This window comes from Fringilla coelebs, assembly GCF_963513975.1.
Source record: "Fringilla coelebs genome assembly, chromosome: 11".
NCBI classification, from domain to species: Eukaryota; Metazoa; Chordata; class Aves; order Passeriformes; family Fringillidae; genus Fringilla; species Fringilla coelebs.
The window spans coordinates 19,788,548-19,804,977 of NC_140037.1; the positions used below are offsets into that span (position 1 = coordinate 19,788,548).

Here is a 16,430-nt window from a genome sequence, read left to right on the forward strand (position 1 = left end):
AAGCACAACAGAAGACTGACAACATTCATCACTCTGTATGCCTCAATAAGAAGTGTAGTCAAAATTTTTCCCAATCCTCTCCAGGTTCCCCAACCAGTGTGCAGTTGCTTTGGGATACCCATATGTTCGCAGGTAACTTTAAATATTAAATTGATTTGGAAATTAATTTGGCAACACAAATTCCCATAGGATAGGGAAGTCAACATCCTCACCCCTCCCTGTTTAGAGCAGGTCATGACTAAGACTAAGGTTAGAAAATCAGAACTTGATTTTTGACTGTAATTTAAATTTCTTCTCCCAACCTCCTGGCATGCCACAGGAATATAGTTATTGCCCTACAGAAATTATAATTTTCCTGGTCTGGCATCGCATTCCTGGCAGTGATCTACAGCAGATGCTCCAGCAGAAGCCAAAAACATTAGGCAAATGGCAGTGAAATTCCATGCAGGAATGTCCTTGCTCCCTGGAGACACTTCTCCCACAGCAGACTGGGTGGGTGGGAGGGGTATGGATCCACATAATTCACTTTTCCATGGCAGGAGGGAGAGCATCATTTACAGCTGCAGGACATCCCCAGTGTGGCCGTGTGTGCTCCTTGGCCAGCTCCTTGTGGGCCTGCCTGGTGCGAAGGTGGTGACTGCACCCCTCCCAGGAGCACTGGGATATTTAAGATCTCCCAGTATTTTCATGTTTTTCTTGCATCCCTGGGGTTACTTTCTGTAAAAGCCACATCAGAGTTTTGCTCAGAGGAAGGAGGAGACACAAATTCCAGAAGTGCCATTTGTGGGGACGCAGGGAGGGGTGTCCCCACAGTGGCTGAGGACACCACGGGCTCCACGGTGTGGGGAAGACCTTTGAGTCCATCGTGTGTGCAGGGAGGGATGGGAGGGACTCCCTGGTGTCCCAGGAATTCTGCTCTCGTGACCCAGAGCTGTGTGCTGAGGGCTCCTGGCTCTGCTCCTCTGCCAGCAGCAGCCATGTGTCCCCTTGGATGGCTCTGCCTCTGTAGCTGTTTGTCATGATCCTTAATGCCACAGCTGCTCGCTTACACCAGGTCATCTGCTTTTATTAGTCCTGCCCCACCACCCACTGAAACTCACACCGGCCAGGAGATCATTACCCACATCCAAAAATAGCATTCCTCTGGCCCCTCTCTCCCAGAGACCCGGGAAACTCGGGGCTTTTCCTCCTTTTCCGAGCTCCACCCGGGCTGGTTTCCCCCCTGCTGCCCCATGAAGGCTGGAGCAGCTGCCCTGGCCGCCGGGATCCTCGGGGGCACCGGGGTGCTGCTCTTCCTTGTCGCCTTTGGGACGGACTATTGGCTCCTGGCCACCGACACCTGCGGGGTCTTCGAGCATGGGAACAGCACTCTGAGCACCGGGGGGGTGAGCTCTGAAACCTTGTGCTTTGAAAGAACTTGCCTAAATAATTTCAGATCTTAAAATGTTGAAATCTCTGATAGTATTTATGCTCGGTGGAAGTGGCCTGTTAAACGTCAGCCAGAGGTGAAACTTTATATTCTTTAAAATCTGACCCAGCTTTTCCGTAATATTGAGCATTTTGACTGAAGTAAATTATGTCTAGGAAGCATTAAGAGATCTCTGTAATCTGGCAGATATGAACATTAGAGAATGAAAGGCAAAAATGTAAGAGCTTTAGCTGTTGACAGCATTTCCCTCTAAAGACAAAAGATATCTCCTGATATTTGCCATTAAAAGATTTCTCCCTCTGTAGTTTCTTCATTTTAAACTAGTTCACGTTCAAAAGTGTGGGCCTTGGCAATCCCTTCCATCTCAAGTGGTACAGCTGCAGCACAGACACCAAAAGTGAACATCAGACACAGAGCAGAGCAGACAGGTTCCTGCTCGTCTGACCAGTGGCCTGGATATCCTCAAAGTAAGGTTTCTATAGGATTTTAGTTAGCAGGAAATGTAATTTTCGAGGGACAGCTTGATATTTTAGTGCTAAGGGCTGGTGTCGCTCGATTATAGATCCCTCAAGCTGGATTCTTGCTGCACTTGCTGTTGTCTAACTCTTCAATGAAATAACAACCAGATCAGTTCCTCGAGCCACCCACTCCCCCAAAATGTTTTTGTGCCAATCAGTGTGTGGTTTCCATTACAGAATGACAGGAAGATCCTCGTTGTGTGCAGACTTTTTGTTACTTCAAAGTTCAATCCAATTAGGTTTGATTTTTTTCCTGGTGCAGTGAGTCACCCTGGGTAGGCATCATGATGCCAGCAAGAAATATTTGTTCTTTCATTTCAGAATCCCATAATCAAATGTAGGGCACTGTTTGCTTGAGTCATGGTTCCAAATGACTTTCCCAACTAAAAAAAAAAAAAAAATTATGATGGAAAAAATGCCTGAAGAAGTGAAACAGAAAACGGGGTCTTTATTTTCAGGCAGCTCAGTAAAGCCTGGGGATGGCAGAGCCAGAAAAGTGCCACTTATTTTTTGTGCACTTGGGAAGTGACAGTGTTAATTGTTTCACATTTTAGTTGTTTTTAAAAGTGGAGAGAGCAGAGGTGATGCACTGCACGACACAAATAAGCATCTCAAACATTTCAGAGATGCTCTTGGCCAAGTGTTGGGGAGCCTGACGCTGAGGCAGTGACTTCAAAAGCACCAGGCAGAAATAGGAACTGCTCTTACTCTTCCCTCTGAGCTATTTTATTTCTATTTCAGACACTGTTTCTATTATTTCTATTTCTGTTACTGGTTGTGGAAAACAGGCTCTGTTTTTACCTTCTCTGCCCTTTCTTAAACTGTCAAATCCTGTCCCTTACAGATAAGGATGGGCTGAGTACCTGGCAAGCTCAGTGAAACGTGCTGTGGATGCAGCAAGTCAGAGCCACCAGCTGAGGAGGTTTCAGGGCTGAATGTTCCCCTTGTCATAGTCAGGGTTTTATCCTGAAAGTCAAAGAATCAGGGCAGAGCTCTGGAAGCTGCTATAATGTGATACATAAAACATCTAGGAGAGGGAGGCAGAAGATCTCTGGGGAGACCTCAGAGCCCCTTCCAGTGCCTGAAGGGGCTTCAGGAGAGCTGGAGAGGGACTGGGGACAGGGATGGAGGGACAGGACACAGGGAATGGCTCCCACTGCCAGAGGGATACTGGGCAGGAATTCTTCCCTGTGAGGCCCTGGCACAGGGTGTCCAGAGCAGCTGTGGCTGCCCCTGAACCCCTGGCAGTGCCCAAGGCCAGGCTGGACAGGGCTGGGAGCATCCTGGAATAGTGAAAGGTGTCCCTGCCATGGCAGGGGGTGGCACTGGATGGGCTTTAAGGTTCCTTCCCACCCAAACCTATTAACCTGGGACAGGATAAGTACCTCTAGCACCTCCCTGTTGAGTCCCATCTCCTTTCTGTGGTTCCCAGGGGCCATTCCTCTACGGACATTCCCTATCCATCATAAAACTTCATTTTGTCGCAGTCCTGTCTCCTTTACCAAACTGTGTGTGGGGAAGATAAAGCTGGTTTTGAGGATAATTTTAATAAGTTCTTTGGTAAATCTTCCATGACTGGACTTTGCAATATTGTCCTTTCAAGAAAGACCAAAATCTTGCAGGCTTGCAGGTCTGGTCTGGGGGCTGGAGGAAGGTGTTTGAGGAGTAGAACACACCCAGAAGGCCCAGCTCCCCAAAATTCCCATCCAGCTCTGGCCAGCAGGGGTTTAACAACAGGAGAAAAGGAGGCAAATGGTCTGTGCAGGTCTGCAGGCAATTTGTTGTAAACTGACTCAAAACCAAATGAAAACCCTATAAAAAGTTGAATCAATGTCTGTCTAAGCAAAGTTTATACCCTTTGTACCGTGGTGTTCCCTGTTTCAGCCTGGACTTTCATTCCTCCCCAGGCTGAAACTCCAGCGGAGGCTGGGAATGAGATCCTCACTTTCCACCACGAGGGTTTCTTCTGGCGGTGCTGGTTCTTTGGTGAGGGCCACCCCGAGAGCATCTGGACCTTCTGGTACAGTGAGTACAATGCCACCACCCCCATCCACAGCATTCCATCACAGCTTACTGGGAAACAAACACAGAAGTGCTGCCAGGGATGAGGGGACAGTTTTTATTTCATTTTTGTCATTCTTATCTTCTGTCAAAAGCAAAGCTGGCTCACTCTTTTTGTGCCCTTTCTATGCTCATTTTTTGACTTGGATTTTGCTCTCAGAGGGCTGTTCACTGAAATGTTGCACATTCATGGGGCCATTTAATTGATCACCTACAAGGTTGTGTGAAGTGGTGCTTCCACCAGCAGGGAGAACCCTTCCTTCCTCCCCCTTCCTCCCAATACCTTGTGATCTTAGTGCTCAGCAAAGTTCTGTCAATGTGAGCCCGTGCCCTTCCCAACATCACTCTTCTGTCCCTGTTTTCTGCCTTCCAGGGGCTCAGCATTCCCAGCTCCCGCTGGTTGCAGCACTGGGAAGGGTGGAACCAGCTCGTGGTGTCCCAGGACCAGTGGTGCACCCTGGAAAGCCATTTTATTTTAAGTTCTCACCTTTTTTACTTTTTAAGATCATTGAAATTACACTTGAGAATAAACAGAGGAATGCAAAGTCCTTTATTTTTTTGAAAACACATTCACTCTTCAAAAACAAATTGAAGGAAGGGATAAAACCAGTTCTGTGACCCTGGCTGGTGCCACCCTGGTGGCCCCTGTGCAGGGAAGGGTTGGCCCAGTGAACCAGGTGCTCCCACCTGGAATAGGAAAGGAGTGAGACCACGCCAGGACATGCCCGGCACCAGCCCTGCTGGGAGCCACAACTCTACAGTAGAATTTGGGATAAACCCCCCCCAGATTTCAAATAAGTTCTGCAAAGGCTTTAAACACCACAAAACCCTTGGCCTTGTGCCCGCCGAGGATGGAAGATGTTCCTGAGGTTGTGGAGCAGCACAATCCCCTCAGAGGGCACTTCCCTGCAAAAAATTTACTCTGCAGTGATTAAAATTTCAAATGACTTCGCTGTCCCCCAGCCCCTGACCTGTTTCCTGTAAAATCTTGCAGGAATACTTCCCGCCACCGCTCAACAATGGGAGGTTTTTCACGCAGGAAATTTGTGGTAAAAAAGGACAGGCTTGAGACAGGGAGTTTGCTACTGAATTACATTATATGGAAATACATAATATAATTTTACCTGAAGTAAAATGAGTCACTCTGATAGCTGGCAAATTTTTTGCTACTTCTTCAGGTATTTATTATAATAGGATTGATCATGGCAAATTAATTTGCTGGTCTTGTGGATGTAATAATTAATTCAATAGGTATTCCATAGTCAATTTAGCATGAACTAATGTCCACCTATTATAAAGTGCTCCTTTGAGCTGGGGAACATATTTAAATAAGTGGCCAACCATTAATTAATTCATTTAACATTCATTCTATTACTGTTAATCATGATAAGCCTCAGTGGTATTAATATTGATGGGGCACTTCCATTCTAATTGTGCTTTTCCTTCTCACCAGCTGGAGGTCTTGGAAGTGCCTTGTTCTGGAACCCAAACATTTTGACCCTTCCAGGTGGTCAGGCACATTCTCTGGAGGAAAACAGCAACAAGAATATTGACAGTGACTTCAGTTGTTCCATCTTTCTTGATTTTTGCCCACCTCAGAGTCAGGTTATGAAGATGAGAAGATGTGTAAGAAGCAGTCTCAGATCCTCTGATATCTCCCCTCTTTCACAATTATTACTTCTATTTTTATTTTTCTCTCTAACCAAGATTTATGATGGTTTTTTTTCCTCCCCAGCCTTCTGATTTCACTGAGGGTTTTGCAGGTTTTGCACAACAGCGTGTCACTACCTCGGTACTGTAACTGATTCTGCAGGAAATAAAAGCAAACTGGGATTTAATTCTTCTTTTTCTTTGTCTTTTCCAGCCAGCCAAGCACACCCCAAGTTCTGCATGCATGGCTACCTCTTCCCCATGCCCATTGCTGTGGCACCTTTCCCCCATCCCTCCTATGACACAACTGCGGGTGAGTTTCTTTCCTTCTCCCCCGGCAGCTCCTTTTCCAAGGGGTCAGGCAGAGATTTGGGATGTGTGTCAGTGCTGTGGTTTGCCTTCTAAATTCACACGGCCAAGACCTCTGGAGAGCTCCTTCACAAGCCAGTCCTGCTGGCTTGGCTGCCCCAGCCCACGTTGAGAGGTTCTCCTGCGTTGTCTGCTCCAGCCTGGCCGTACTGGGATGGGCTGAGCTCCCTCCCACGGGCTCTCAGCTCCTGCTCCTCCAGGTGGGCAGGAGGATCAATCCATTCTCTCCCATCTCCTCTCTCATTGGGAAGGGATAGAGCCAGGCCACCCAAACCCAGTCCAGGCGCTGACTCAGTCCCAGAATCTGGTTTTCTGGGATAGCTCAGGTGTTGATTTGTTGCAAGACAAAATAAACAAGCACTGGAAAATCGGTTAAAAATCAAATTATTAGAAAACCCACGTAAGTGACTGGCTTATTTTTAAAGCAATGAACGCTACACAGTTGGAGAGCTTCCTTTCAACCGGGTCCCTTTTTATTTATGTTTCTCTATATTTTCCAAGTTCTTTAATGAATCAGTTGCTGTTAGGAATTTTAATTTGCTAAATTGGTGGCAGCAGTTAGAATTAATTCAATGATCTTTTTTGAAATGAATTGATTTCTTTAAATAGTGTGCATCAGTCTGCATTGCCTCCGGGGATGCAGGGCAGACATTCTGCACAAACAAACATCTTGACCTTTTCCTTAGCCTTTAGTAGTACCTTTTTTTAGTTTTATTTTATTTTTTTTTTCTCTATGAGAAATTAATTTAAAAAAAAATATTGTCAGTAGGAATATGTGAGGAAGGGCAGCTCATTTCTTCGGCTGTGCAGAATTCCTGCCCCGGGGAACGCTCTGTGGTGTGGAGTGGATCCGAGGAGCTGTGGAGGGAGGAGGAGGAGGAGGAGGAGCTGGTGCAGGATGCGCAGCACACGCGCGGGATGAGCAGTGGGATTGTTTCTGCTCGGGAGAGACGGGCACAGCGTCCCGGTTCTGAATGCTCCTGCTGATAAACACACCCTCCCTGTTTTATCCATCCTAATCAAGGGCACTGGAGGCATCTGTCCCTGCCTGTCAGCCCCGGCCGTGGCACCCTCCTGGATGTGTTCCCTGGGACAGTTTCGGGACCATCTCGGGGCTCTCGGGGCTCTTTTCCCAGCCCAGGGGTCCTGTGGAGGTGCCGGGTGTGGGGCTGCACCCGGGGCTCTGCCTGTCCCCGGGGGACTCAGGGGGATGGAGCACCACACTCCTCCTCTCCCCAGCCCTCTGCAAATCCCTGGGGGCAGCAGGGATAACAGGGATAACACCCTGCCGCTAACACCTTTTCTTTCTCACCAGCCCTTCCTCATTTGGCAAGGCTGACAATCAGGAGGCTGCCCAAGGAGAGGGGTCCTCCAGCTATTACCTGCTCCAGAGATAATTCTGCCTTATCTGCATCCTCTTAGGCTCCCTGAGAGAAACGGGTGACGGGAGGTTAAACATGAAAATGAATTCTGTGGTTCTGGAGAGTTCAAGATACTTATCTCTCCCTAAGTGGCTCTCCTGACAAAATGGTTTCAAATGAGGAAAACGCATCTCCTCTGTATCATTTTTCTTTCAAGTGTGAATCATTTCAGCACTACCCACTTGCTAGTGCTCGGCTTAAATCGAGCTGGAGCTTCTGGAAAACAACTGGCAGGGCGAGATGTGGTGGTCCAAGGGTTCAGATAAATTAGGGGATGGGGAGCAGGGTATCAGAGGGTCTCTTCTGGAGGACCACTACCTTTGGATAAGGTTTATGGCAGTGTCTGCAAGACACTTGGCTACTGGGAGACTTGAATTAGTGGCTACATCCCATCCTGTTCCACCTGGTGTGATGTGATGGACCACGCTTGCTCAGCTCTGCCTGGGGTGGTTGTATGAAGTCATAGCCAAACCCCCAAATTCCTTGGATGGACAGGCAGCTGCTCTCCTGCCCCTTCTCTTTCCCAGAGTCCAACAGGGCCATTAATAGGGGAACTCATGAGCTCCTGTTTTCCCTGCAGTCCTGCTAGCAAACACTGCTTTTATTTTAAATCAGGAGCCTGGCACCTTCCTGAAGTGTTAATTAAAGTGGAACAAAGCTGTGGTCTGAATCCACCTCTCCAAATTTTGCTATTTTCTTTCCTTTCTTGCCAAGCTTTTCCAACCTTCCCCAGTACAGCTAAGAGTGGTGTCCCTTCCTCCCACCCCTTTTTTTGTGTGCTTCCCTGGCAAACCTTCCCAACCCTCTGGCCTCACTCCAGTCCCATTCTGTGGGCCCTGACATTCCCCCTGAACCCGTGGCTGTTCCAGGTGCCCTGGCAAAGCCGGAGCCTCAGCTCTGTCTGCCACAGCAGCGTCACAGCTTGTTGCTTTTACTGTTGCTAAAGCAAGAGTTAGACATGGCATCATTAAGAAAAAAGATTTCTGAGGTTGAAATTTCCCTCTTCCCCTCTCCTTTCTGACTGATTTGCTCCTGTTGCAGTGTACAGAGGTTTTTGGACGGCGTTCATCCTGCTGGCCGTGGCCGCCGGGCTCGTGGGGGGGCTCCTGCTGGTCTGTGGGGTCCCCTTCTCCAGCCCCCACTCCTACAAAGTTGGGGGAGGATTCCTGCTGCTCTCAGGTGAGGGGACAGGGCTGGGGCAGGGTGGCTTTGGAATGGGGGCAGGTGGGGATGAAGTGCTGCCGTGGGAGACGGGGCTCTCTTGGGAGCAGCAAATTTCCCTCTTCCCCACTGGGATTAAACTCCAGCTCTGAGCAGCCTGGTCCAGTGGAAGGTGTTCCTGTCTGTGGCCTTTATGGTCCTTATGGCCTCCTTTATGGTCCCCTTCCAACCCACACCATTCTGTGATTCCATGATTCTGTGCTCAGCCAGGCTTTAGCAAGATAGTCCTTAGTCCTAGCAGGGCTGAGATTTTTGAAAATCCCTTTGTTTTTACTACTGCTGTATGCAACCCTTTCATTTCAGTAAAGCCTGCAGGTGTGTTAAGTCTGGGCAGCATCAGCCCTGCTCAGTTCCCCAAAGTCAGGCTTTGCATGTGGGCTGCTCCTCTGCTGTTAGCTTTGATAGAGCTGGAAACCCACAGAGGGATGAAAGGCGAACCCCATGATCCAAAATGGGAGGGTTGGCTTAAGGAAACCTGAAAAGATGAAATGATGGCACTGCAGGAAAATGAATTAAAAATAGGCATTTATTCATTTTCCCCACTGCTGTTACCAATGATTCCACTGAATTATCGCTTGGGCTTTTTCCTTTTCTGTATTTGAGAGGAATAACTGGCTTCGATATTAGAAATACTTGATTTATACCAGTGACTCAAACTCAGAAAAAAGCTCTTTTATGACTCAAGCAGCCACAGGCTGGATCTCAGTTGAGCTGCGCCAAGTGAAGAACTTCGTAATGAAATCAGGTCTTCTGTGAAAAACCACTGCTTAACTGCAGATCCTTCACCAGCTCCTGCTGCCTCATAATGAACATTAGTGAAAATGTTTAACAAGAAAGGTTCTGACATTGACCCATGTCCACAGCACCACATCTACACAACTTTTAAATTCCTGCCAGGATGGTCATTCTATCCCTGTCCTGGGCAGCCTGTGACAGAGATGGACAAGGCTTTCCATGGAGAAATTCCTGCTGATCTCCAACAAGAGCCTCTCCTGGCACAGCCTGAGGCCGTTCCCTCTGCTCCTGTCCCTGTTCCCTGGGAGCAGAGCCTCCCCTGGCTGTCCCCTCCTGTCAGGAGCTGTGCAGAGCCACAAGGTCCCCCCTGAGCCTCCTTTGCTCCAGGCTGAGCCTTCCCAGCTCCCTCAGCCCCTCCTGGAGCTCCAGCCCCTTCCCAGCTCCGTTCCCTTCCCTGGACTCACTCCAGCCCCTCAATGTCCCTCTGCTCAGGAGGGTCCCCGAGCTGCCCCCAGCACTGGAGGTGCCCCAGCAGTGCCAGCACAGGGGACAGCACTGCCCTGGTCCCTTGGACACCATTCCTGACCCAAGCCAGGTGCCATTGGCCTCTTGCCCACCTGGGCACCCCGGGGCTCGTGTCCAGCTGCTGTTTGTTTTCCACAAACAGATTCCCAAGGCTGTAGTTTTCCATGGGGTTGTTATGATCCCGTAATGGATAATTCAAGGGCTGTACCAGGGCAGGAAGCTTTCCCTTCCCATCTGTAGTCCAGGCTCCCAGGAGCAGCAGATGTCCCTGAGGCGTGTGTCCAGCCTGCACATTGGGCAGAAATATCACAGAAATGATGCCGAGTAATACTCAACTGTCTTCCTTTTTTTTTTTTTTTTTTTCCTTTTTCTTCGCTGCTTTTCCACTTTATTTGACTACTCCTTGATTAAAAGGCTGGGGCTTCGAATGTGACACTTTTTGGAAGAGCTGATTATGCATCACATAAACCTCTTGGCATTAGACAAAGATGCTGCTGTTAAAATTGAAGTTTGTATTAATGCAGCTTCAATCTGAACAGCAATCATTGTTATTAACAGTCATTCGGGGGAACCAGTTCAGCTGGAAGACACTTCCTGCTATATTTCCCACTCAGATGATAGCAGAAGGATTCCATGTGTTTTTCAGCAAAGTTTCCTTGGTGTTTCAACTGATCCTTTTATTCTGGGGGCTTATCCTGATCTCACACCTCAGGATCCTGCTTGGCCCTGGCTTCTGGATGGATTTGGGTTGCATCCCTCCATGGTTATTTTCTCGTTATCCCTTCTAAAAATATTTAGCATGATTGCACTAAGCAGTAGGAACAATGGATTTAACACAGGCTCAAGTCCCCAGCCATCCCTTTCCTTTGGGAGCAGGATGTGCAGGATGATGCAGGAGAAAGCTCCTCTTGTCTTCTAATCATGGCCTGTGGGTCAGTGTTAATTAACCTCCCTTGCAGAAAGGATCTCTCCTTGAGGAAGTGTGAAAAAGCTGGCAATGTGCAGAGTGGGAATGTGGTCTGGCAGCAGGGATGGGAGATGGAGCACCAGGACTGCAGGATGTCCTGGCCTGGCAGGGAACCCTTCACCATCAGCTTTGTTCTGCCCACCACCTCCCAGCTTTTGGGAGAAGGTGTGGTTATTCCTTGCAAAATGACATCACTTTTCCCACCAAAAGGCTCTAAAGACACCACTGGTACAAATGCATTCCCAGACATTTATGGATGACCAGCCTGAGGAGCGTGGTGTGTCCACCTGTCTCTGGGGGAATCCAGTGCCAAAGGGTGAGGATTGTTATGGCTCAACTGGATCCCTTTGGATTTCCCCCTGGGATGCCTTTTATTTACTGTACATTCCAGAGGGCAAGTCTGACTGTGCCAGCTCCAGTAACCAATTGACTGCCCTGGGAGGTGTTTCTGAGACCCCTTCCAAAGCATTTCTCTGGATTTCCTCCACTGGGTGACTCTGGAAAGAGCTCAAGCCAATCTGATATTTGCTGGTGCTGCCTTTGCAGCTGAGGCCATTTTTCTGAGCAGTTTTCCCTGCCAGCCTTCTCCCAAAAGCACCTGGAATATAGGAGGCAAGACCCAGTGTGCTGCTTTCCTCTCAGCATTTCCCATCTTGGAATGAGCATCGGTGCTTCCAGGGGGTGGCAGATCCCACCTGGTGCCTGATTGTCCCTTTGTTTCAGCAGTCAAAGGTTGTTGGTTAATTGTCACTACAGTGTCACCAAGAGGGCTGGGTGAGCTCTGTGCTGCAGCTTCTGGAAGCTCTTTGAGTTGCTGAGACAACTTTCCTTCGTTTTGGTCCTTCATTTATTCCTACCTTGTGCTGCTCGGTTTTCTTTTCCTTTGGGCATTTTAGAGACCAAACTTAGAAGTGCAGCACTGGCACAGGTTGCCCAAAGAGGCTGTGAAGGCCCCATCCCTGGAAGTGTTCCAGGCCAGGTTGGATGGAGCTTGGAGCAACCTGGGATGATGGGACACATCCCTGCCCATGATGGGACCAACCTGTTCTTCAGCATGACCCAACAGCGTGGAAAAAAAGGGCAAATTACCCACTCCTGTGAGTTAAAGTGCTGGATTTTTTGCTCAGATTCTGCTTCCCAAATGGAGCAGCTCCACTTTGGCAGTCTCAGGCTCCCCACGTGCAGGCAAGGCTGACAGTTATGGAGGGGCAGCTGAAGGTCACCTCTCCATTTCGCTGTTATTAACATCCTTAAGAGGCAACGAGCGGGAGAGGAGAACGAGTCAAAGTTCATTATTCTCCTAATTAGCAGATTACACAAAAATTCAGTAGCTTCCCCAGAAATAAGAGTTAAAGATTGAGTTCACTCACCTGTCCCCACAATTAGCAGCTATAAAAGTGTCACAAGGAAATAAAGCCAGAGAAAGGAAAAGCTCCGCTTCAATTTGCCCGCACAGAAGACGCAGCTCCGTTGGGAGAGGGGGATGGGGCTCCAGGCTCCCAGATCTGCAGTGCACAAAGGAGACAGATTTAACACCCCACTGCAATTTTCTGGCAATTAGCCCCTCCCCAGAAGATGCCATTGACCTCATCAGTCTGGAGATGGAGTTTCGCAGTTAATTTTTCCCAGTACCATCCTAATGAACAGAGGCAAAGAGGGAGAAGGAGGCAAGGAAAGGAATCACTTGGGTGATTTTCTGGTGGAGAAAGCACAGGGATGCTGAGGGGAGCATGGGGATGAGGTCTTCACTTACCCAAACCCAATACACACTCTGTGTCTCGGGTGTGGGTGCCAATGCCAGTGTCATGTTTCAGACAGAAAATTACATTTTTTTCAGTTTTTTATTTAGCAGGAAGGAATCTGTGTCTCTACATCCAAAGCTGTCATGAAACAAAGATGATTTCTGCTGTGCCCAACACTAAAAGCCCCAGAATGGAAGAAGTAAAGTGAAACCTGTTCAACAGATGAAAAATCCCAAATACAACAGCATTTTAAAACAAAAATGCCAAACACTTTGGTAACATAGGAGTGAAGCATCCTGATTTTCTCATGATGAAGAGGCTGATCGGTGTAAGTGTGACAAATTTTAGGCAGGTTCAGGTACATTTGTGATTGCTCCAAACAAGAATTTCTGGCTGAGCAGATTTTGGTGAGCTGCCCTTCCTGAGCTCCCACCATCCTTTGGCTGCACCTGCCCTTCTGATTTTCTCTTCCCACTGAGGACATCGTGTAAATCCCAGGGATTCTTCATCATTCAGCTGTAATTATTCCAGGGAAGAAGGCTGCTTGCTTTACATATTCTTGTCATTTACCCAGAGTGTGAAAACATTCTTAATTTAGATGCCATGGCCATGCCATCACCTCCAGCAACCTGTTTAATAATAAATCCTTCTATGCCAAGACCTGGAGCTTCTCCTGAGGCCAGAGGGGGGACCAATTCCCACTCCTTGTCTGCTGAAGAGGTTGGGGATGGTGCCACCCACACGTGGGACTTCCCACACCCTCCTCAGTAAGAACTGGAAGGTTTTGATCTGATTACTTCAAAAAAACGAGATTTAGGCCATATAAATTGTCCTGGGAGAAATCAACACAGAATTCCTGGTTATTTAAAGCAAAATTCCAAAGTACATTTCCATACCTACGTTCTCTGTCCCACCGGGGCTGCGCCTTCATTTGCGTCTCTTACGGTAGGTATTATAAGTTAATGAAATAGAAATTGATCTTTAAAGGAGCACTTTTCAAGGTTCAGTTGCTATCTAATTAATTTAATTTTAAATTACATCAGTAATAAAGACTTAATTGCCTTCTTATCAATACATTGTATTTTGTAAAGGACATGCGACTATTTGAACACGCCATCTCTTTCTTATAGTAGAATAATTGGTATTTTAAGCATACAACTATCATAGTAAGTGTAAAATATTTATTTGTGCACTTAATTTCAAGTGGTATCAAAACCTCAATGAACATGCAAATGTTCCAGCAGCTGCTGTTTAACTCCTTGTCTGCCTCTCCAGGAAAAACAAGGACTCCTCCACGTCAGGGAGAATGGCTGGAATTTCAGTGTGGGGTGATGTAAAGAATATTTATATGGCTACACCAATTTTTGATTGGTAAGATTGCATCTTTTTAGGGCATGGGAGGCAGTTTAGTAAATGTGACAGCTTAGGGTGGGGAACTGTAACTTCTGTCTCCCTCCTAGTCAGGACTTTGAAGCCTCTTACCTTCATGTGAGTCTTATTTTTGTCTCCGAGATGTTTTTATAACTATTATAAAGAGAATCGCAGTAAAACACAGACCTGTTTTCTCTGACTGAAGATTCAGTAACCTCCCTAAGCAGATAAATCAGCATCAATCTTTACCCCTTTCCTTTTCTTAGCACAAGAGCTGGATTTTGGTGTGTATAAGCTGCCAGGAAGAATAATTAAATACACCACAACTACCTTTGATTTAAAAATGGCAAGGGGAGAAATTAAATCTTGCAGAAGCCACAACACATCCACAGAACTGTGTGGTAACTTGTCAACTAAATTAATTTCGAGCAGCTCACTTCAACCATAAAACTAATATCAGCTGTGATGTATTTCTTTCATATGTGTTGTGTGTGTATATCTATATGTTATACAGCACCATTTAAAAATAGCAGCTTCTACCTGTGAAGTAGCAAGATCAGATTTTTCTGAACTGCTTTCAGACCTGTCAACACACCATCACTATTTAGCTTTAAGAGATGTTGGGTTTAAAATGCACCACAGAAATATGTATTCTTTAAAGATACACAGTAAATGAGATTTGGGCCTCTCTAATTTTTGTTATCTGCTTCCAGCTTCATGGCATAAGCTGCTGTAATAATTCTTGTTATTATTCTGGTATTTAGTAGCCCATCTAAGATTAATACCTCATGGCTGTGTGCCTTTCCCACCCCATAATGTGCTGGCTCTGCTGGCTCTGGGCGTGACACTGCCAGAATTTTTCCACCAGCACCAGGATTTATCATGGCATCTTTGTGTTCCTGGTGGGGATTGGCTATGACACTGCTTGCAAGAGTAGATAAAAAAAGGAAGAAGTAAGTTTTGGTGTCTCCTCATTAATCTCTGAGAAATTAAAAATGAAAAAGGTGAAACATCCCACCTTGGAGAGAGGAAGGCAGGTCACTGCTGGGAACATCAGCCCTGCTTGGGTCATTTCTCCATGGCCTTATCCTGCCGAAGCAGAGCCTTCAGAAGTGCTGCTGGTCAAAGCAGGAGGTGTCAGAGGCAGGAGCTGGTCACTGTGGTTGGGGCTCTCCATGGGCAGTGGCCTCAGCTTCCACAGGAACCTGCAGAGCAACGTCAGGAGCAGCAATTCTACCACACAAAGCTTTGGTGCCGAGCACGGATGAGAAGCTGCAGCGATCTTTTCTCCCCTTTATTCCTGTATTCCCTGCACAGACGATAACTCAGTTTTGTCTCTCTTCCCAGGAGGTTTGTTTCTCCTGCTCGTGTTTCTCTTTGTGATGTGGAAGGAGTTTGCAGCTGACTTTCAGAAGTACATCCTCCTGGAGAGGAGCGAGAGGTGCCTGGATGATGTCCCTGTGCACGTCTACTACGGGTGGTCCTTCATGTTCGCCGCCGCCGGGGTGCCCCTGGTGTTACTGTCTGGACTCCTCTTCTTCCTGGTGGGCAGAGACATTATGGATTCCCTCCAGTAAGACAAGTGTGGGAAAGGCTTTGAGAAAATTGGTGATGCTCCTTGTAAAGAAACACACCCAAGTTTTGAGGGTTTGATCATTTTTGTAGCTCTAATTATGGGGATAGGTTACACTCGCTCTCATGGGGAGGCAGGGATGGAGCACTGAGCATCCATGGAATCCCAGGGTGGTTTGGGTTGGAAGGGACCTTAAAACGCATCTTGTTCCACCCCCTGCCATGGACAGGGAGACCTTCCTCTATCCCACGTTGCTCCAAGCCCCACCAAACTGGTCTTGGACACTTCCAGGGATAGGGAAGCCACAGCTTCTCTGGATACCCTCTGCCAGGGTCTCACCACCCTCACAGCCAGGAATTCCTTGCCAATATCCCATCCATCCCGGCCCTCTGGCAGTGGGAAGCCATTCCCTGTGTCCTGTCCCTCGATCCCTTGTCACAAATCTCTCTCCAGCTCTCCTGGATCCCCTTTAGGCTCTGGAAGGTTTCCCTGGACCTTTCTCTTCTCCAGGTGAACATCTCCAGCTCTCCCAGCCTGGCTCTGACCACTGCCCATCCCAAACCAGCCCCAGCTGAACATCCAGCTCCAGCCTTTTTCCACTTTGGAGATATTTCAGCACGTTGGTGGGGTTTGCACCAGTTTTTTCTGCCGCCCAAGGGAAAGCAGCTCTCTGTCAGCAGAGCTCCACATCCATATTCAGCAGAGCTGGAGTTTTACAGCATTCCCAGCATCCTGGTTTCTTGTAAAAGGAAATCGAATCTGGCTGCAATGGTGCAAGCAATAATGTCTATTTCTAAAAAGCAATTAAGGATGATTTTTTTCCCTTGGCCAGCTCTAATTGACGTCAA

General features: G+C 47.6%; 1 protein-coding gene across 1 annotated transcript; it reads left to right on the forward strand.

Annotated features, from left to right (window-relative positions):
• Positions 1-1,232: 1,232 nt before the first annotated feature.
• Positions 1,233-15,586, forward strand: LOC311157996 (transmembrane protein 182-like; the record flags this gene model as incomplete). The annotated part of the gene is made up of 5 exons (XM_084213086.1): positions 1,233-1,385; positions 3,855-3,972; positions 5,873-5,971; positions 8,490-8,627; positions 15,357-15,586. The coding sequence occupies 5 exons, from the start codon at positions 1,233-1,235 to the stop codon at positions 15,584-15,586; spliced, it is 738 nt and encodes a 245-aa protein (XP_084069212.1).
• Positions 15,587-16,430: the final 844 nt, after the last annotated feature.